Here is a 21,411-nt window from a genome sequence, read left to right as displayed (position 1 = left end):
ACGAATGGGTTTCGTAATAGAAGCATTAAAAACTGGGTAGACGTCTTTTGGAGATACCCTTTTGTTTCAGTTTTAAAACACAACCACCATTATTGGGGGTTTTTTCAAAAAACTGCACAATTTCTAATAGTTTGTCTTATTTAATAATCTAGATACAATAATCTATATTATTAAAGGTTGACAACTATGCTTGTGGTTCCCAATCAATGACTTGCACTCATGAAGCAGAACAACTTGGATTTATTTAAAATTCATCTCAAAATGCAATGTTTAGTTTAAAAAACATTTAAAACACCAAAATATTTCTAATTTAAAATGAAACCTTGTTAGGAATAAAGAAAATTTACAAACTACTGAGTTGGGATGGGGTTGGAAAATTAGATATAGTATTAAGGCCAGCATTTCTTTTTTAATTCAGTATTTATGAGATTTGAGAAATACAACATTTTCTTTTTTACAACCACAAAAGAATGAATTAGTAAATTTTTCCACCATGACTAATGATTTTTTAAAGTTTTACTTTCAAGAGAATTAGTGTTTCCCTTTCTAGCTGTTGAAACAGCTACTATTTGGAATAAGGATAGTGACTCAATAAATCAAAGTATTCAAAATAAATTCTGTACCTGAAGAATTTTTTTTAAAAAATGGGATAAATCTTGTGTTTTCTTTTTTTTAAAAAAAACAACAACAACAAGATGTTAAAAAATGCCACTTGCATAGGAATTTAAATATTAGGCCAAGCAAGAAACTAGGCATAACAAGGATCATTTAAAAAAATTCATGTGGTGTCAAGACATAATAATTCCATTTGTATTGCAGTCTGATTTAAAAACAAAACAAAACAAAAATCACAGTATCTTCTAGTACTATAAACAGTGAATGTCACACCGCCTCATGAATTTTCATACTAAAAACCAATATGAAGGCTTGGTTGCAGTAGAAAATTAAAAGCACGTTGTTTGAACCTGATTTGTGAACTAGCACAATGTGGTGCTAGGTACGTACCTGATGTCATAGTTTGTTTTCTGTAAATGAAGTAAATATTATACTTTGCAGTTAAAGAATGAGATCAGTCATTACTGCATACCTTCAATGATATTGAGATTTATGTGATATTCTGGGCAAAGATCCCTCCCTGCAGAATCTTTGCTCGGCAAACAGAGAACACTCTTCTCAGTGAAAATTCCAAAGGACCTCCTCTAACTAATATATTATTGAATAAGACATTGGAGTAGATCCAAAAATGTGTCTATTATTACTAACTCACAGCCATTTCTGGTAGGAAGGCAACCTGTAGAGTTTGAAATACTTTTTTGCATGTATTAAATATAAGACATAGGCATTTAACAAATCATCTCTTGACATTTCAAGTAGATTAAAATTGTGAAACTATTTTTTCTAATTGATCTTTGAGCTATTAAAATGCACCTCAGACTTTAATTTCAGTATCATACACATAGCTTACTTCCTAGAATGTTATATAGTAGTGTCAGAGGGTGAAAGGAGGGTATTAAAAATACATTAGGTGGAGAAAGCTGAACCATCATTTTAACAATGAAAAAGTGCATACAACATCGTAATACTATCAATCAGTTAATTCCAGACCAAAATGTTTTTCTGGGACCTAAGAAACACTATTTTACATTATAAAAATCATTAGGATTTGCCACAGACTACTGTTAATATTTCATGTTGTCATCAGCTTAATATTGAAATATCTGAAGAAAAATAATTCATTGAAGTATTCTTCTTTCTCAGTTAATGGTGGCTCACTTTAAGAACATTTAAACAGGAATTCAAAAATTTTTATTTTCATTTCACACTTTTTGTTGGTGTTTCAGATTCTGTGGATTGCCTTCCATCTGTCCAAGCTTCCCTTGTACTCTTCAACGCTAATGTTTTTTGTTGGTCAACAACAACATAATCGACTCTTTCATCAGCCACACTATTGCCAGAAACACTACTCTTTTTCTGGAAAAGAAATAAAAAAATTAGATTAGAATAAGAGAAAGGGTTTAGTATAGTGGCTAAGGCACTGGGCGAGAAACAGAGACTATTAGACTTGCCTTAGGCACAAAGCCCCTTGGGCCAGTCACTATTTTTCAGCCTTAGGAAAGAGGGAATGGCAAAATACTTCTGAAAATGCTGCTAAGAAAGCTGCAGGAACGAGTACAGATAATTGTCAGGAGTCAACACTGACTTTGAGATACATACACAGAGACACTTATAATAAGGGAACATAAAGTCTTTTCCACAAATGAAAGTCTTTCTTTCCAGAAAAGTATGTGATTTAGCAGAGGTGTCTAGTGGAAAAAAGCAGTATAATTTTCTTTTTGCAAATAATTTTTATTTGTTTATTTATTCCTCATCTCCATCCTTTCAAACTAGAGGCTTGGGATATAAACTCTTGATCTAAGTTTATGAAAAGAAGAAAGCAACCACTTGTAAATTCATTACAAGTATGTTACACTGTACATACACTGTACAAGTATGTTTGAATAAAAGTAATTTTGTACCCAGCTTTGGAAAGTTGGCTGAAAGAAAAGTTCTAAAATTATCAGTATGGTGACAACATAAAAAGTTGTATTTTTTCCATTTTAGTGATCCAAAGAAATGGATCTCAACTGTAATTGACAAATAAAATGATTCACTGTCTACAGCCAAATTATCTGTGGGTAGTTATGCAGTTGTGTTTACCTTGCGAGGTGGAGTAGATTTTCCAGAATCTAAATCCAAATCTAAATATTCCACCTGTTTGTCACCTTTAGGTTTTACCATAGGGCTGTTTCCCCCATCAAGACTGCTGCTGCCAAACAAACCCTGAAATTGTAATTGAAATGATTATTGTTATTATTAGTGAAAAACTTTAATAGATTGTATCCCTCAACATTGTGAAGCACTGTGTTCTCATTTTGTAATATGAGTTTCAATACCCAACAATATTTTACAACTAAGATTTCCTTTAATTAAAATTATTTAGGAGCACAGCATAGGAAAAACTGAAATCAAACTCAGCTTTAATGTTAAAGATGTGCAAAAGGTTTAAAATTTGAGTTGTATTAGGTTAACTAGAAATGGCCTAACACTATTTTGTTCGTTCCAGAAATATCCCAAACTTGGAACGTGACTCTTTTGAGCTTAAAACACTTCTTGAATGGCTGGAACATTTATTGGGGCAAGAAGAGATGCTATGAAATGGAAACATTTTGGAAATCCACATTAATATTTACATTCATAAGAATTAACTTCACAATATGTATCTCTCCCCACCCCCCTATATGTATACATGTTGTCAAAGACCATATAAAAGATTGCCTACCTTATCTTACAATTACTTCATAATAAATAAATAAAATATTTTATAAAGTTGTATAAAAGTATGCACAAGAGAAATACAACTGGCAATATTTTTTGTCTATATCTTATGTCATTAATTTAACATCATAACATCATGATATATTTGAATAGTGGGAAATTCAAAGATTTAGAGAGATTTAAAGATTTAAAGAAATATTTTATAATTAGTTAAATAATGGAATTCATTCACTATCAGAAGACATGATGATGGCCGAATAGTTTTGAAATGTTTTTGGATATATTGAAGAGTGAGCTCAAAAGCTTCTAGTTCGCATGTATATAATGAGTAAAGAATATCTTTTGCAAGAACAAGAGTTGGGCTAAAATACTGTTCCTGTGTTTTTCCTGTGTATTCCCACCAGCCACTTTAAAAACTTGTGACTCATTATCTATCAGCAGGGCTCTGGGGAGTTGAAATTCAACAGGTTCCCTACTTTATCATAGGTATTGGCTGATCGCTTGGTCATTTATTTCTAATCAAAAGAACAATTCTTATGTTCAGATTCAAATAAAGAGAAGGCTGAATATGAGAACCAGGTAACTAGATCCCATTACTTCCAAGGTTTTATTCATTTTATGGTCCCCAGAACTAGGGGGGCTTTTGCCCAGGTTCACCTGGTGCGCCAGTTGCGGCCCTATCTGGACCGGGAGGCCTTATGTACGGTCACTCATGCGTTCGTGACCTCTCGCCTAGACTGCTGTAATGCTCTCTACATGGGGCTTCCCTTGAAGACTACTCGGAGGCTCCAACTGGTACAGAATGCGGCCGCGAGAGTTGTCTTGGGAGTTTCCCGGTACTCCCATGTAACACCTTTGCTCCGTGAGCTGCATTGGTTACCAGTTGTCTTCCGGGTAAGGTTCAAGGTTTTGGTTATGATCTTTAAGTCCCTACATGGCATGGGTCCGCGATACCTCGAGGACCACCTGCTGCCGGCGTTGACTCCCCTCCGCCCTGTGCGTGCCCACAGAGAGGGCCTCCTCAGGGTGCCTCCGGTCAAGGATTGTCGACTGGTGGCCCCCAGGGGGAGGGCCTTCTCTGTGGGTGCTCCGGCATTATGGAACCAACTGCCGGTTGAGCTCCGGACGGCATCGGACCTCCGATCCTTCCGTCGCGGGTTGAAGACCCATTTATTTGAACTAGCGGGTCTGGCCTGATGGGGGTATATGGGTTTTTATAGGCTTGTTATTATTTTATCATTCTTGTTTTAACTTGGGCATTGATTTAATTGTCTTTTAATTTTTGTATTGTTATTTATATATGCCCTGTGAACCGCCCTGAGTCCCTTAGGGAGAAGGGCGGTATAGAAATCTCAATAAATTAAATTAAATTAAATTAATTGCCAGACATTAATGATAACATTTCAAGGTGTGAAATACATGAAATAAATAAATCATTTTAAAAACAAACTTGACTAATTTGCTTCATCCCTTTTGTCGCTATCTGGAATTTGTTAAGTGTAACTATGAAATGATGCTCATGTTATTTTAAATATCATTTCACTTTTATAAGCCTCAAAGTATTTAATTGATTTAAATACCTCCCCTCCCACCTAAAAACAGAAAGTGTGATATAATTTTAAAGAAAGGGCATATTTATGATGTAAAACCACCTACTGGATCATCAGTGGACTGATTTGGATTCATGGGTACATAATTCTCATCGCTGTCATGCGAATCACTGCTAGAAGTTGTACTATGAACTGAATCTGGCCGGGGAGATAATGGAAACCTGGAAGAACTAAATGAAGAAAAGTATTTTAAAATGTGTAGTGTATTTATTTGTGCTGTTCATAAATATATTTCTATGTTTCATTTAAGTATTTCTATTCCATCTTTCCCTTTAAAAGCAAGAACCATAAAATAAAGGAGTTGAATGATAATTCAAGAAATAAGAAACACAAAATAATCTAGAAGGCTCAGTGGTTTAGGACACTGAGCTTGTCGATCAGAAGGTCGGCAGTTTGGCGGGTTGAATCCCGAGTGCCGCGTAGCAGAGTGAGCGCCTGTTACTCGTCCCAGCTTCTGCCAACCTAGCAGTTCGAAAGCACGTAAAAATGGAAGTAGAAAAATAGGGACCACCACGGTGGGAAGGTAACAGCGTTCCGTGCGCCTTTGGTGTCTAGTCATGTCAGCCACATGACCACGGAGACGTCCTTGGACAAGCGCTGGCTCTTCGGCTTTGAAACGGAGATGAGCACCGGCCCCTAGAGTCGGAAACGACTAGCATGCATGTGCAGGGGAACCTTTACCTTTACCGTTTTTAACATATCAGGAACTGCTCTTGAAGAGTATTTTTAAAAAAACTTGGTGCCGTAGGAAAAGTATTATGTAGGAAGATCCCAGCAAAATAACCAAGACTTTCTGGTGGTAGCGGTGGGGAGGGATTCAGAAAAATCAAGAGGATGGTCATGACTGCCAATTTGATTTTTTCATAACCCCTTATTAGACTCTCTGCTGTACGGCAAAATGACAGGAACATATATAAAGCAATTTATATGGGCAGTACAAATAGATGTTGTGGTCACCGTTAAATAAAAAAGAATATACTGTAGTATGAAAATAGAAGTCAAAGACTTACTCTCGTGTAAAACTTCTGGTTATTGGAGATCTAACTGGAGCTGGCAATTCTTCCCATTCTGATAAAGGTTTAATTTCTAGTGGTGCTGGTTTCACTATAATACATAAGAAACAAGTTTGAAAATAATGCAGTTTAAAAAAATCTTACATTCCTATACACCTATTTATTATAGTTCATTTTCCATATGGAACTTCACCATTAAATGTGGGAAAATATATTTAATATACCCTTAATATACTATATGCATAGTACTAAAACTACTATATAGAAGTAGTATAAACAGTTTTTATGTAAGCATAAAACACTTTGGTTAAGTACCAATTTAAAATGGATAGTTTCTAAAATCAAATAAAACTTTATTGTAGAATTAAATCATTCTACTTTCATTTGCCATCAGACAATCAGTATCAATCTAAAATGATTAGATTTACACTTACAATCATTTAAAATGTGAACAACATAAAGGGACAGTTTATCACGATTGGTGGACATGTAAAAAAGCTAAACAAAATTTGGATTCAAATAGATACTGCTCCATTTTAAATTGAATTAATATTCAATTGATGGTTGGTGACATTAGCAGAACTTGCTGAGATGGACAAGCTGACTTCTCTGATTAGAGAAAAGCCAATATTTATGTTTATTCCTGCACGAAAGTCTTTATGGATTTATCTGCATACATGTGAAAAATGAACTTGTGGTTTATGGTTTTGATGATTAAACAGGACTGTATTATAGAAAAGAAAATCATCATTTAACTTGAGAGAGATTAAAATATAATTGTGCTTATAACCATTGTGAAGAATATTGGAAACAACTATTTGAAATATTTAGGTCTTTATGGTTTTTTTTCTATTTTATTCTTTCTTTTTCTTATTGTACTTTGGGTTATTCTGTTATTTATTTCTTCTTAATTTTCTCTGTTCTAATTTAGTTTGTATTAGTTCTCATTACCACTTTTAAAACTTTTGTTACACACGCAGAAACAAAAATTTGCTTTGTGCAAATTTTTACTAGATCCTAAAAGATTAGTCAAGACTAACTGACTTCTACCAAACCAGTTCTTCAGACTTTGTCTGCTTTTTATAGATAAATTCCAATTATTTTTCACTCCTCAAGAAGGAGTTGTATCTTGCTGGAATAAACTACCATAACTATTCTTTTCTCTCCTAAATTGTTAATTTTGTGAGGTCCTTTTTATAAAGAAAGGGAAGTTAATCAATACAGTAGTGTATGATTTAGCAGAAGATCATAGAATTCAGATCTTCTTTGAAAGTAGTGTTAGCCTATTAAGCTCATGAGAATGGAATTATTAATTATTAGCTAAACCATGTCATAATATCGTAATCATTTTAATAAGGTCTCAGATTATACTAGATTCAAGCATTAACTGCATACATCTTTGTTATTTTTTAAGAATAACCTCAGAGCAATTAGCTATGACTTAATATTATCCTGCATTAAAAACAAATTGGATCCTGGGAAATGTTGACATCCATCATTTTGACCCTATGATAAGCATATATGCAAAGATTTTTTGATATACTTTATGCATTTGATTTTTGAATGCTTGTATATTATTGAACTTTAGTAGCCTTGAGTGATCAAATGATGAAAAGAATGATATTTTGTATTAAAACAATTAATGCCATGTAGGTCTGCCTACAATTTTTTAAAATGAACTCTATGTTAAGTGTCCTAACACCTTGCTTAGTTATAAAAAGACCCTAAAACGTATCTTTAAAAATGTATAGTTGCTTTTAATAGTTTTATCAGGTTTTAGTTCCAGTTTTGTACTCTATTGTAAATAGCAGAGAGATATTGTAAAGTTACTAGTATAAATTAGTAAGTAGTATAATATGTTTCATTATTGTAACATATTAACATACTTCTGTTTCTAAGCAATTTGGTACATGGAATACTCTCTTTAGAATTATTTTAAACTATTCATGCAATTCTTGATTAGAATAATAAAAAATAGGTATTTTTAAAATTACTTTAAAATACTTAAAATACTAACTGGGCCGTGAATAAGCATGTATGTATATCCATTATATTTTTAACATAGATTAATTTTACAGTAAATTTTAAAAAACAATTTAAAAAGGAGCATTAAATATGTTATAAATTTTATAAACATAGGGCAGTGGGGGAAAGTATGTTGTAACATTTTAAAAACACTTATAACATTGTGCTAAATACACAATTTAATGCAATATTATAAGTGTATAACAATTAAATTGTACATACTTTAAAAATAATTGGGAAAATGTGCTGAAAAACCTGTGTGAACATTAAACACAGTACTTTTCTTCTATTCATTGAAGCAGCCTGTTTTTTGGCTTCCATTTCAGACCTTTGAAGTAGTTCAAGAAATAAGTAGCAGAAATGCTCTTAATTTTTGAAAGCCCTTCAGGACTCTTTATCTAACACATCTAATACCAAAACCAAATCAAGGCAGTAATATTTTTAAAATAGCCATGTTTCAATTACTTCTGATATTACACATTAATTGAAAAAAATCCTTTATGCTAATAAAATTTCTATAAACAGTAGTCTTTATAAATCATAATATGGCATAACTCAATTACTTGAGTGTTTACATATTTCACATTATAATGTATACATAATCTAAAACCAAGCAAAATATATTTGAAATAAAGCCCAAGATTAAGTTAAAAAGAAAAGTGATTTGCAAGCAGAATTTCAACATGTTTTGCTACAAATGTTTTTTCCTGAGCAAGTAGACATGTGGCTGAGACACGTGGAATGAACAATATGAGTAGTCAGATTTTTTTTTACTTATATTGAGTCTTATATTGAGCCCAATAGATCATGCAATACTGAAGTACATACCCTTTCTCCTTGTTGTAAAGTCACCTATGGTTTGTGAATCTGTTCGCTCTAAACCATGAGGTTTAGGTCTTAAAATTTTAGGGCTTTGACCTAATTGATAAAAAAAGGAATATTTCTTAATATAGTTTTTTATTACCAAGAAAAAAACCAAGAAAAATAATTTGACTACTAAGAAACTGCAAAGTCCCTTGCAGAAAGAGATTGCATTTTTGAAGGGTAAGCAAGCGACAGACAGAAATCTCACACTAAAATTCATGCAGCGTGCTGAGAGACCATGCATCAAAATTGTTCCAAGGAAGCAATTGAGTTGAATGTCACCAATAAATAAGATGTTCTTGCTGAAAACAGTGCTGTTAGATATCAGATTGGAAGGAGGAACACTACAGTGATACTTCAATAAAGCATACTATGAAAGGGATTAAAGTATATCAAGAAAAAAAAGGTGAGCCACAGCACAGAAGATACTGTATGTTCTGCCATTTTACAGTAAAAGTTTTTTTAATTATGGAAGCATAGAAATATGTTAAACTAGATTATTCAAAAATATTTCCTTATCTAAACAGAAAAACAGAATGACCAAGAGCAAAATACCATGAGAGTGGGATTGACTTCTAAGTTCCTTCTGGCTTACTGTGGCTAACCCTACTACTCCAGCAGCTGATAGTAGTACTGGTCTACCTGATCTCTAAAGGGCTAGAATGGGACCCATCTACTTGGTCTCCAGCGGCCAAAAGAGAGGCCCATCTAACTGGCATCTGGAAAGCTAGGGTGGTACTGGTCTTCTGACCCTCTAGATGGTGACATAGAATCACTGACATGACAACAAATTTGCCACATTTCAGTTCTACTAAAATCACAGGTCCTGGATTTTAGATGCATTCTGTAAGATAGCCCATTTGAGGTACCTTGTTTCAAAAATTGTTACCCTATGATGCACTATTTTGCCTACTTAAACTTTACCGAAACAATATTTTTTTAATAGTATACAGAGCTGGTGTGGTGGCACAGTGGTCAGAATGCAGTACTGCAGGCTAATTCTGCCCACTACCAGAGTTTGATTCTGACCAGCTCAAGATTGACTTAGTCTTCCATCCTTCTAAGGTTGGTAAAAGGAAGACCCAGATTGTTGGGGGTAATATGCTGATGCTGTATACTGCATAGAGAGTACTGTAAAGCACCATCAAGCGATATATAAGTCTAAGTGCTATTGCTATTTCTATAGTTAAATAAATAAAATGTCCCTTAAATTACTACTGATAGGCAGGCAATTCAATTTCAGTAGTGAAATACAGCAGCAACTTCATTTAATTTTGTATCTTGAATGAACGTAGTTGTAAGAAATATGCATGGTGACAGTGGTGCATTTATTATTTTAAAACTTTAATTCTATTTCTGATAGCCCTATCCCAATATCTAACACTAAATTACATGATGAAAGATATGAAAGGTATATAAAATAATAATAAACTAAGTTGTTTTCACTTAGAGAATAACTGCTTATTGATGTATTATCATGATTGCTGGCAAAAGGAATACTTAGAAAAACTGATTTCATAAAGTTTTCCTGCATTATTGTGAGTTTTTGCAGAATTGTTTGTTGGAGGTTCCTGAAAAATTCAACCAAAAACCAAAACTCAACCAAAAAAGCCAACCAAAATCTCACATTTAGCTTTCTTTAAATGAATTCAATAAAGCTATGAATAACAGGCCAACAAAGTGAAATTAGATCTAATGTCTAACCTGTAGAAACAATGAATTATCAAATTGAAAGCAGATTCCTTCCAGATATACAGTACTATGTAATTTTACAGAAACAACATCTTATAGCAATAGCAATAGCTCTTAGGCTTATATACTTATTATATATGTATTAATTTAAAGAATAATAAATTTACTGAGGCATATGTTTTAGGGACTTACATAGTCTTCTAATTCAGATACATCTACAGGAAATCAAGAGATAATAAATGATGAAGCCATTTCATCACTGAGATGCAAGGTCTGCTTGTATAGAAACACTATGGTGAACGAATGCATGAAAAGGTTGGTGCTTGCACCTGATAGTGTGAGGCTGCTGACCAACGTATCAGATCATGCCAATCTTTTAACTTAAAACTATTTTACAATATACTTTACATTAATTTGAAAATCATTCTCTGATGGTGGGGATTTTATACAGATTTCTTGGGATTTTATACAGATAAAGATGATAATAAACTGTATTTAGGTTTGGCCTGTTCAAATTGGGTAGACTAGGATCCTTTACAACAGTGAGGTTCACAGGAAGAAAGTTTTATGTGATTTTAGGAAATCATGTTTTATAGCTTCCTCTTTCATATTGTTTAAGGGTAACCCTCACCTTCAAGATAGAGCAGCTGTAACAGAAAACTCTCCTTCTATGCAAAGTTCATTTTAGGATCCAAGATTTAGGTTTAATGTTCTATCTGTAATTCTAGAGTAAAATACCAAACAGCTGTCACTAATTATACAAGTTAAAAGAGTCACAATAACAAAATAGAATTATCACTGCATATGAAATTCCTTATTATCTCAAAAGGTTATAACATGAACTACAAAAAAATGCTGCATTCTTATTTCAACAGTGCTCTAAAGAGAGGTGTGCAAGAGAAACTAAAGCACCAGCTTTGAAAAGCCTCAAGTTCACTATTTATTGTATAAAACTGTACACAATTACATCAGAAACCAAGCATGCTATTTTCTCTGCTTTGCATATAGCTAGCCAGTTATTAGCACAAGCGCTCAGAGGTCTGTTAACATTTTTTAAGATCTCAATGTATCATCCACTAAAAAACTCAGGACTGTATGAAATTTCAATTGTAATTAAGTATTTATTTCATGTTCTATGTGCCATTTTGCAAATAGTTTGCAAAGAGACTGATGTGATGCTTAACTACAAAACAGTGCTCCTTTTAAATATTATCTTTGAGGCTACATATCTATTACATCTGAAATCAGTAAGAATTTTTAATAACACTTAAGTAAAAATTCAGAGTAACTCAGTTATTTTCATCAGTAGAAATGCTGATGAGCAGTGCTGAGAGAAAGCAAAATCTGAATTTGCTGCCAATGCAGTTTAGAAAGTACCATCACCAACACTTGCAAGCACTGAAAGATTAGAACAGCAAAAAAGTGTAATTGTGATCAGCACATAATTTAGTATGAGTCATTATAAAAAAATTTTTATAAAATGAGATATATACAAAACATGCTCAAATAACGTGTGTCTTCTCTTGCTGGAAGAAAAAAAACTTACCTGCCTTTATTTTTATACACATTGGGTTGGATCCAGGCTTCTACCTCTATAAACAAATAGGAACTTGAATCTAGCAAATCATTGTGCTAGACAAAGGAAACATGGCAGCAATATTCTCTTATTCTTTCTCTCCTGCTGCCACTTCCTTCCTATACTCTCATATAAAAGGTGCTGCAGAGGGAATAAGAGAAAATTGCCACTCTGCTCCTTCTCCCATTTTAGTAGTTCTCAGGAAAGCAAATAATCCGTGTGGTTGTTGTTCTCTGAGCTTGGCTGTTTTCTTGCAGACGTCTGCAAGAAAAACAACCAAGCTCAGAGAGCAGGTAGGATTCCTGAGCTACAAACAATCTCTTCTATTGGTAGCAAATAATCTGAGTCAATTCAAAAGCCTGTTAAGACACTGAAGCAGGGCCCTCCAGATGTCACTGAGCTGCACTGGCATGGCCTATGATGAGGCAAGCTATGAATGGTAATTTTACAACATCTAGTAGTAATAGTTAATAATAGTTCCCTATTGTTAAAGATCCATGGTGGTACAGTGGTTAGAATGTAGTATTTCAGGCTAATTCTGCTGACTGCCAGTAGTTCTATTCTCACCAGCTCAAGGTTGACCCAGCATTCCATCCATCCGAGATCGGTAAAATAAAGACCAGATTGTTGAGGGCAATATGCTGACTCTGTAAACCCCTTAGAGTAGCTTATAAAGCACCGTGAAGTGGTATATAAGTCTAACTGCTATTGCTATTCCATGACAATGACATGCATTCCTTCTACATTGTTACATTAAAATATGTATTATCTATTAATACAACTTTAATGGATACTGAGAGATGGAGTTATTTGAGATGAAATATACACTACGAGTAAAATCTAAATTTAAAGAGACAGTAAAACCATGAGTTTACCAGTTTCAAAAATGCTGTATGTATTTGTAAATTAAAGATTTAAATGAGACTGCTTCCATTTAATAACTTATTTTATGAAAAACAAATCAGATTATTATCTACACATTCTGCTGATCATGGATTAGTGATACCTAAATTACTCCCAAATCAGAGATCTAGCCTACTGTCAGAAATTTTGCCCAAAATTAAAAACAGAACCTTAACTGAAGGTATAGCAATAACAATAAACTGTTGCAAATGTGTTTTTAAAATTGCTGTAATTTTATTTATTTGTATAATTTACCTAACTACATGATACCAAATAGGCTCTAAGTGGCTTACAGAAATTAAGTGTTAAAAGGAAGATACAAATAAAAAAAATTAAACTTTGATGAACATATTTAATACCTTAATAATAAAATTCTAATTTAAAATTGTTCATACTGGCTATCAACTTCTAATATAGTTTTATTCTGTGAAGGGTAAACAGAGATAGGAAGAAAATGCTTAGAGCAACTGGATGCACACACTCATCCCTCACCTTTCCGATCTGGCTTCAGGTTCCTGTCCACTGGAGGAGGTTCACATTCTGCCGCAGGGACTGCCCTTCTGGGAGGGGTCTTTGGACTAGATCTAAATCCCATGTGTGCTGGTGGAGGCACTTGCATTCCAAATAGTGAAAAATCAAAAGTGCCAGGAGTCATTGGCACATAGTTCGTCATTTCTTGGATGGGTTCAGTAAAACTGCTAGAATGGTGGCGTGGAGGAGAGTTAGGGTTCATGGGGACATAATTTTCATCCAGTTCTTCACTTGAAACACTTCCAACAGTCAACAGACTTTTATTTTTCTAGAAACAAGAGTTATAATAGCAGTAAGTTAATCAGAATTCACTGACTATGATTCAAGTCATATGATATATTATTGATCAAAGGGTACCAACCATTCCTTCATGGAACAGAATTCTTCCATCCCTTACACTTTTAAACATCCACCACATCCTCTGCCTTCTCATTGTATTATGCGTCTGCCACTTTTCTACACATTTTGTAGATGCTTATGTGCTGAATCTATTTCCATAATATTTACCAAGCTCCTTCCCTCTCCTGCATCAGGTTGATGTCCCATTATGAAGCTGCCCTTTTATTACATTATAGCCAAGCCATCCTTGCAAATATTTTTCATAAGTTCTATTAAGAATCCCTATTGTTTTGTATTAGTGAATATGCACACAACCAAATGCTCAGTATAATAAATGCTGAAATACTTATGGTTATAGTAAGGACTCAATGGGCATTTTTATCATCTTGATACAAGGCCTGCAGATGTTGACATTAAAATATTTGCTGATGTAAGAGCAGCAACTTGCTTAAGTCCCATTAGGCATCACTACAGAGCCCTCCAACTAGCAAATGACCTCTTAGGCTTCAGAGACAACGTTAGACAACCTAGATATTCCCTGCGCAGTAGATTGATATACCATATTTTTAATATATGAAGTCACAAGATCAGAATGAGAACCCTCTTAAAGAAATTCTGGTTGTAGAGAGTTTAATTTTAACCCTCTTTAAGAGAATTCTCATTCTAATGTTGTGACTTCATTTATTAAAAATAGGGTATCTCAATCTACTGCACAGGGAATATATCTAGGTTGTCTCTGACTAAGCAAAACAATAAAGCCAGTGATTGATGTTTGATGTTCAGCATAAAGTTTCTTTCCTGAGTTGTATAGTAAGTAGACTGGCATTTCAGCTTTAGAAAAGTTTATCCTCCCCACTTGGCAAATCAAAATAATACTTACAAAGTGGTTATGGAAGCCTTCCAGTGAGCTTGATCTATCATTTGGAAACGTTCGTGGAACAAAATAGCAGTCTTGAGAACCAAGGTCTAAAACAAGGGAGAAGAAAGCAAATGTTTTTTCCCCATTCCTCAGCGATGAAATAAAATCATACTATTAAGAGCAACTAGTCAAAATGAGAAATTTTGTATAATTACTTTCTATATCAGTCTTCCCACTTTGTTATGTTTTGGATATATTCATACAAACATCACTTGACTGGAAATAATGGGAGTTGAAGCACAATATAGCTGAGGGAAGGGCTAGAAAGACTAGCCCAGGTATCTACTTATAGCTAATTACAGCCACAAGCATGTTTTCATATTGTACTACCGTAATATTAACTTCGCCTGATTTCCAGCCCCTGGCTAAAATAAGGGTAGGTCAGATTAATTCTGGGATTAATATATTTCCTTTTATTCCAAAACTATTCAAGGTTAGCCTCAAAATAGGCAAAATTTCTAGCCACTGTACATTTCAGACAATTTCAAGATAGGCAATAGCATTATAACTCAGTAGCAGGAAAATTCTCTATGTCTCTTTCACTGTTTAAATATGTAAACAGAGCTAATGTTCAATCTTATAGATCAGACATGTCAAACTCGCAGCGTCATGTGACGTAGCGCAACGTATCGGGACGGTTTTGCCATTGCCGGCAATGGGGTGGGTGTGGCTTCCAGATGACGCGTCCAGCCCGCGGGCCAGCAGTTTGACACCCCTGTTATAGATGTAAGCAGTGAACAAAGAAATCAGACTTAAAAGGGAAAGAGAAATATTCCATCCCATCCTCCTTTTTATCTAATTTGTTCTGTACCTTTCATTTTGACTGCCAGTTTTGGCTCTTCTGCACATGCCAATCTTCTCCTTAATCCCATACCATCCTCATTATTTCATCCAAGAATTAAAAAAATATTCACAAAGATTTTAAGCGTTACAAAGTTGCAAGGGACAAACCTGAATATCTAAGAGCTATTGTCCGAGCTCATGTTTCTTTACACAACTTCAGCCTTAGCCATTCCAACAGAAGCTGAAGGGAGCTGCCTAATCCTGCTTTGTAGGCACTAAAATGATTAAGGCATACTTGAATAGTAAAAGATGAACACCACAATGGCAATTTTTAGATTCAAAATATTTGTACTCTGGAAACCATCTTGCTTGATAATAAAATGATTGACTTACATCATAAATAGCATCCAGGCTCAAAAGGATTTGCAGGCATTTAGCCAAAGGCAGGTAGCCTCATTGCAAATAAGGCCTACTGTTTAAAAAAAACTTTAATTTACTTAGGGACACAAGAGAGACGGTGCAATGTTGACAATAAAAGGGGCACTGTTGGAACTTTTTTTTATAGGTTGGGAAATTAATTAAAATAAATGTATTAAGTCTAACACAATTTTTACCCACTCATTATTATATAGGTAAAAACCATAGTAATCAAGCATGCATATTTCTGTTTTGGTACTGAAATATGGCAGTTCAAAAGGGCTTAATCTAATCCTTAATGTAGGATATCCATGTTGCAGTAGCCCTAAGAGATGTCTCTCTTAATAAACTATAACAAAAGACAGCGCAAGAAAACCAAATCTAAGGATATACATTTACCCTCAAAGACCCATGATTTTGATTGTGTTATTTCCTTTTATAAACATATGAATGTCTATATAAATTTATATCTACTAAATAATAATAGAATGGAGATCTTAATATTAAGTACTTGAAACTACTATCAATAACTACCATTTTGATATAAATGCAGCAGTTCTTTTTATATTATACTTAAGTTTGGATAAAAAAAATTAAATAATTTTAAACTTGCAATACTGACATCTTAAGGTGCTTTTAATATTGATATATTTTTACTTTTCATTTTTTTATCAATATCAATTTATCAATAAGCTGCCTACATAATAGAATGTTCACAATTTAAAATAATATTACATACATATCATTGAATGGAAATCTGCATTGAAATAATATAATTTATCAAGATTTATAAGATCACATTAAAAGGAAATTAAAACAAACCCAATGATTTTGATCTAACATCCCTTTCTTGGAAATATAAATGAAATCTTTGATAAAAATTTATCCAATAAAAAAACCACTAACCTTTGCGAAATATATTCATATCCATGGTGGAAATTGTGTTGCTGCGAGATGGGAGCAAGCCACCTGTTGGGATACAGTAACTGCTATCAGTATCTGATGCAGTACGAGAAATGCTACATGCCTCCACCGGAGAGCGATCTGAAGCATGATGAGGCTTTGGTGGACGTGGTGGAGGAACATCTGGAATAGTCTCTAGTTTTGAACTTTGAGTTAATGAGCTTTCTGGAAAAGTTCGTGGAATCTGGTAAGTACTTCCAGGTGTTGAGGGAATGTCATAACTAAGGGAGAAATGCCTCATCTGTGTATCAAGAGAAGAGGTTGCAGATGGAGTGCTGAAAACATATTGCTCTCCGTCTATATCAGTTCCGGAAGGAGATGCCTTTGGTAAAACATCTTGAGAATAACTCCGTGGTAGATTATAAAGACTGCCATCTACTGACACTGAAGCTGCTCTCGATGTGGGCGAATCATATACACTATGTTGCTGGAAATATCCATTCACTGCATGCTTGTTTAGTGATTGCACAGAACTTTTATGGGAAGGCACATTATCATTACAATCTGTTTCAGAACAGGCAGGTTTTGCTGTATCAGCTGACAACCTAAATGTTAGATGAAAACAAACAAAAAATAAATGCATATTTATGCATGTTTCTTACAGAAACAAATATTTCCTAAAATAAGAAACAAAAATAGAAAATCACAACTGTGTTTCATTCAGGCTTTAACTTTACATGTATTACTAACATGCATCTATAATGCAGTAGGACTTGAGGGGAGAAACTGCTTCTTGGTAAATCATCTAGGACTGCAGGTACCAATGTGGCATTTTTCATTCTTAAATTCAAAAAGTGGATGCTTTCATGATATACTGTGTTTCCACACTACATTGCTAAGTTCTCAGTTGTCATTCTGTCTCATGGATATTAGTCAGCAAGGCTTCTAGGAGATCTCTTCTCATAAACAATCAATTGCTAGTTATCTACAGCAGTGGTACCCAACCTTTCTGGCTCCACCGAACACTGATGGTGGCAGGGGAGGGGGAAGAGAGAATATGGTTTTGTGCATGCAACCTAAATTCCGCACATGCGCAGATGAAGCTTCATGCAATGGCCCATCACTTGCGTGGCCCAGTTCCCAACAGGCTGCGGACCGGTACTGGTTAGTGGACCGGAGGTTGGGGACCCCTGATCTACAGGACTGATTAATAATAAAACATTAATTATATTAACTCTTATTAAAATTGCTTTAAATGTGTTACTGTATTATTTTTTAACTACTTTATTTCTCTTAAAAAACATCCTCCATAACTTGTTATGAATCCATCAATTTTGGAATAATTTAGTTATTCAAACTAAGAAATAATGTTTTAAAGTTATATAAGTTATTTAAGTAATAATATTTAAAAGTAATTTGAAGTTACAGTTGCAAACAACATTTTAAAACATTATTTTTTGGAATGAAAATATGTATGAATACAAGCCTGAGACAAAAATGCTGTTCAAAAGCAGCTGCATAAGCCACTTTGCTCTTAAATATGAGTAGACTGACCATATGAATCCCTGTTATGTACTACAGTATCCTTCCTTATCTCTGTCTTCACAAAAATATAGAATTAGAAGTTGTCTTTTTTATCAAATCCAAACCTGCTCAGTGTAGAAATCCAAATTAAACCAATATAGCTACCTAACTTCTACTTAACTACATCCAGTGAGAGCCAGTCCACTAATATCTGATTAATTAGATTCACTTCAGCATTGTTTTAGTGTCATGGCCATTTCTAATGTGAAATTGTAACATGTCCTAAATTAAGAGAGGGCTGGGTGTTTGTTTGTTTTTTAACTTTCTGGCTTTTTCAGTTTCAGAGCAACATTATCACATTACAATGTCATTCAACTTCTTAAGTCCAAATATTACTTCTTAGGATTTATTTTCTATTGTCTTGATTATTCTAGGGCTCTTTAAAGGTAAAGGTAAAGGTTCCCCCGCACATGCGTGCTGGTCGTTTCCAACTCTAGGGGCCGGTGCTCATCTCCGTTTCATAGCCGAAGAGCCAGCGCTTGTCCGAGGACGTCTCCGTGGTCATGTGGCCGGCATGACTAGACGCCAAAGGCGCACGGAACGCTGTTACCTTCCCACCGTAGTGGTCCCTATTTTTCTACTTGCATTTTTACGTGCTTTCGAACTGCTAGGTTGGCAGAAGCTGGGACAAGTAACAGGCGCTCACTCTGTTACGCGGCACTCGGGATTCGACCCGCCAAACTGCCGACCTTCTGATCGACAAGCTCAGCGTCCTAACCCACTGAGCCACCGCGTCCCTCTAGGGCTCTTTAAGACAGAGTAAAATGAGATTACTACTTCCTTACAATTGCTTCATATGAGAAAAAGGATGAAGGATAACATTCTAAACTTTTAGCAGGCTGTGGACTAGGTGTTGTGAGGAAGATTTTCTTAGCAAGGAGCAAAACTGTAAAGCGAGGACTGATTTTTTTCTATTTACAAAATATAAATCCTTTTACTTCAGTCTTTTCAAAATGACCAATACATCTGCAAACAATGCAGCAATTTCTCCACTTCAAGCATCAAGTAGTAATTATTTGCACTGCTTATGAAAATCCACAGCAAAATGCACAAGATGCACAAACACACACACAAGTTGATTTTTTTTTCATACAGGCTTTAGGTTTGTGATTAAATTCTAAAGACAAATCCCAAACACTCACTGCAATGGAACTTTTTTACTTTCAAAATCCTCCAGCAGTAAATACTCCTCCACTTCTTCCAAGATGAAAAAGCTGCTTTTTTGAGTACATGTTAAAATTAAGAGATCAGTGATGGAAATTATTTTTAAACAGTAACCCTAACCCCTTTTGAAAAAATATTTGATAAAAAGCAATTTTAAATATAAAATATCATTGTATATAGGCTGCTTTTCAGATTTAATGAAAATAATATCTAACCACGGGAACTTAAGATGATTTACCTCACCCTTAAGTAATCAGACTCTAGTGGTAGTTGTTCTTTAAAAATCACATAGGAACTCATGGAGGAAAAGTATATTCATAAAATTTTAAGCTTTTCATCAAGATTGATGAACTTCAATACTTTTGGAAGAGAATGGAATAAGTAATGGAGCCCAAAGAGCAATAGCAATAGCACTTAGGACTTACAGGTGAAACTCAAAAAATTAGAATATCGTGCAAAAGTTCATTTATTTCAGTAATGCAATATATGAGATAGACTCATTACATGCAAAGCAAGATAGTTCAAGCCGTGATTTGTCATAATTGTGATGATTATGGCGTACAGCTCATGAAAACCCCAAATCCACAATCTCAGAAAATTAGAATATTACATGCAATCAATAAAACAAGGAGTGTACATAGAACAATATCGGACCTCTGAAAAGTATAAGCATGCATATGTACTCAGTACTTGGTTTGGGCCCCTTTTGCAGCAATTACTGCCTCAATGCGGCCTGGCATGGAAGCTATCAGCCTGTGGCACTGCTGAGCTGTTGTGGAAGACCAGGATGCTTCAATAGCGGCCTTCAGCTCTTCTGCATTGTTCGGTCTCATGTCTCTCATCTTTCTCTTGGCAATGCCCCATAGATTCTCTATGGGGTTCAGGTCAGGCGAGTTTGCTAGCCAATCAAGCACAGTAATCCCACGGTCATTGAACCAGGTTTTGGTGCTTTTGGCAGTGTGGGCAGGTGCCAGGTCCTGCTGGAAAATGAAGTCAGCATCCCCATAAAGCTCGTCTGCGGAAGGAAGCATGAAGTGCTCCAAAATCTCCTGGTAGATGGCTGCGTTGACCCTGGACTTAATGAAGCACAGTGGACCAACACCAGATGACATGGCTCCCCAAATCAACACAGAATGTGGAAACTTCACACTGGACTTCAAGCATCTTGAAGTGTGTGACTCTCCATTCTTCCTCCAGACTCTGGGTCCTTGGTTTCCAAATGAGATGCAATAGTTGCTCCCATCAAAAAAGAGGACTTTGGACCACTGAGCAACAGACCAGGTCTGTTCTTCTTTAGCCCAGGTAAGACGCTTCTGACGTTTGTTGTTCAGGAGTGGCTTGACAAGAGGAATACGACATTTGAAGCCCGTGTCCAGGATCCGTCTGTGTGTGGTGGCTCTTGATGCACTGACTCCAGCCTCAGTCCACTCCTTGTGAAAGTCCCCAACACTTTTGAATGGCCTTTTCCTGACAAACCTCTCCAGGCTGCGGTCATCCCTGCTGCTTGTGCACCTTTTTCTTCCACACCTTTCCCTTCCACATAACTTTATATTAATGTGCTTTGATATAGCACTTTGGGAACATCCAACTTCTTTTGCAATTACTTTTTGAGGCTTTCCCTCCTTATGGAGGGTGTCAATGATGGTTTTCTGCACAACTGTCAGGTCAGCAGTCTTCCCCATGATTGTGATTCCTACTGAACCAGACTGAGAGACCATTTAAAGGCTCAGGAAACCTTTGCAGGTGTTATGGCTTAATTAGCTGATTAGAGTG

The 21,411-nt window shown here is 35.0% G+C and overlaps 1 protein-coding gene across 1 annotated transcript in view; it reads right to left on the bottom strand.

The window, feature by feature from the left end:
* Nucleotides 1–230: 230 nt before the first annotated feature.
* GAB1 (GRB2 associated binding protein 1) overlaps nt 231–21,411 on the bottom strand; it is a 98,979-nt gene continuing 77,798 nt past the window's right edge. Inside the window, exons 4-11 of the mRNA XM_083367777.1 lie at nt 16,894–17,495; nt 14,749–14,834; nt 13,491–13,797; nt 8,792–8,881; nt 5,936–6,029; nt 4,972–5,095; nt 2,698–2,820; nt 231–1,971 (exon numbers count right to left, since the gene is read on the bottom strand). Of these exons, the coding sequence (XP_083223903.1) occupies nt 1,813–1,971; nt 2,698–2,820; nt 4,972–5,095; nt 5,936–6,029; nt 8,792–8,881; nt 13,491–13,797; nt 14,749–14,834; nt 16,894–17,495 (1,585 nt within the window). The 3' untranslated portion in view covers nt 231–1,812. The remainder of the gene's footprint in view (nt 1,972–2,697; nt 2,821–4,971; nt 5,096–5,935; nt 6,030–8,791; nt 8,882–13,490; nt 13,798–14,748; nt 14,835–16,893; nt 17,496–21,411) is intronic.

This window comes from Vipera ursinii (genome assembly GCF_947247035.1).
Source record: "Vipera ursinii genome assembly, chromosome: 7".
NCBI classification, from domain to species: Eukaryota; Metazoa; Chordata; class Lepidosauria; order Squamata; family Viperidae; genus Vipera; species Vipera ursinii.
The sequence above is the reverse complement of the archived record's forward strand: the minus strand, read 5'-3'. Positions and strand labels throughout refer to the sequence as shown.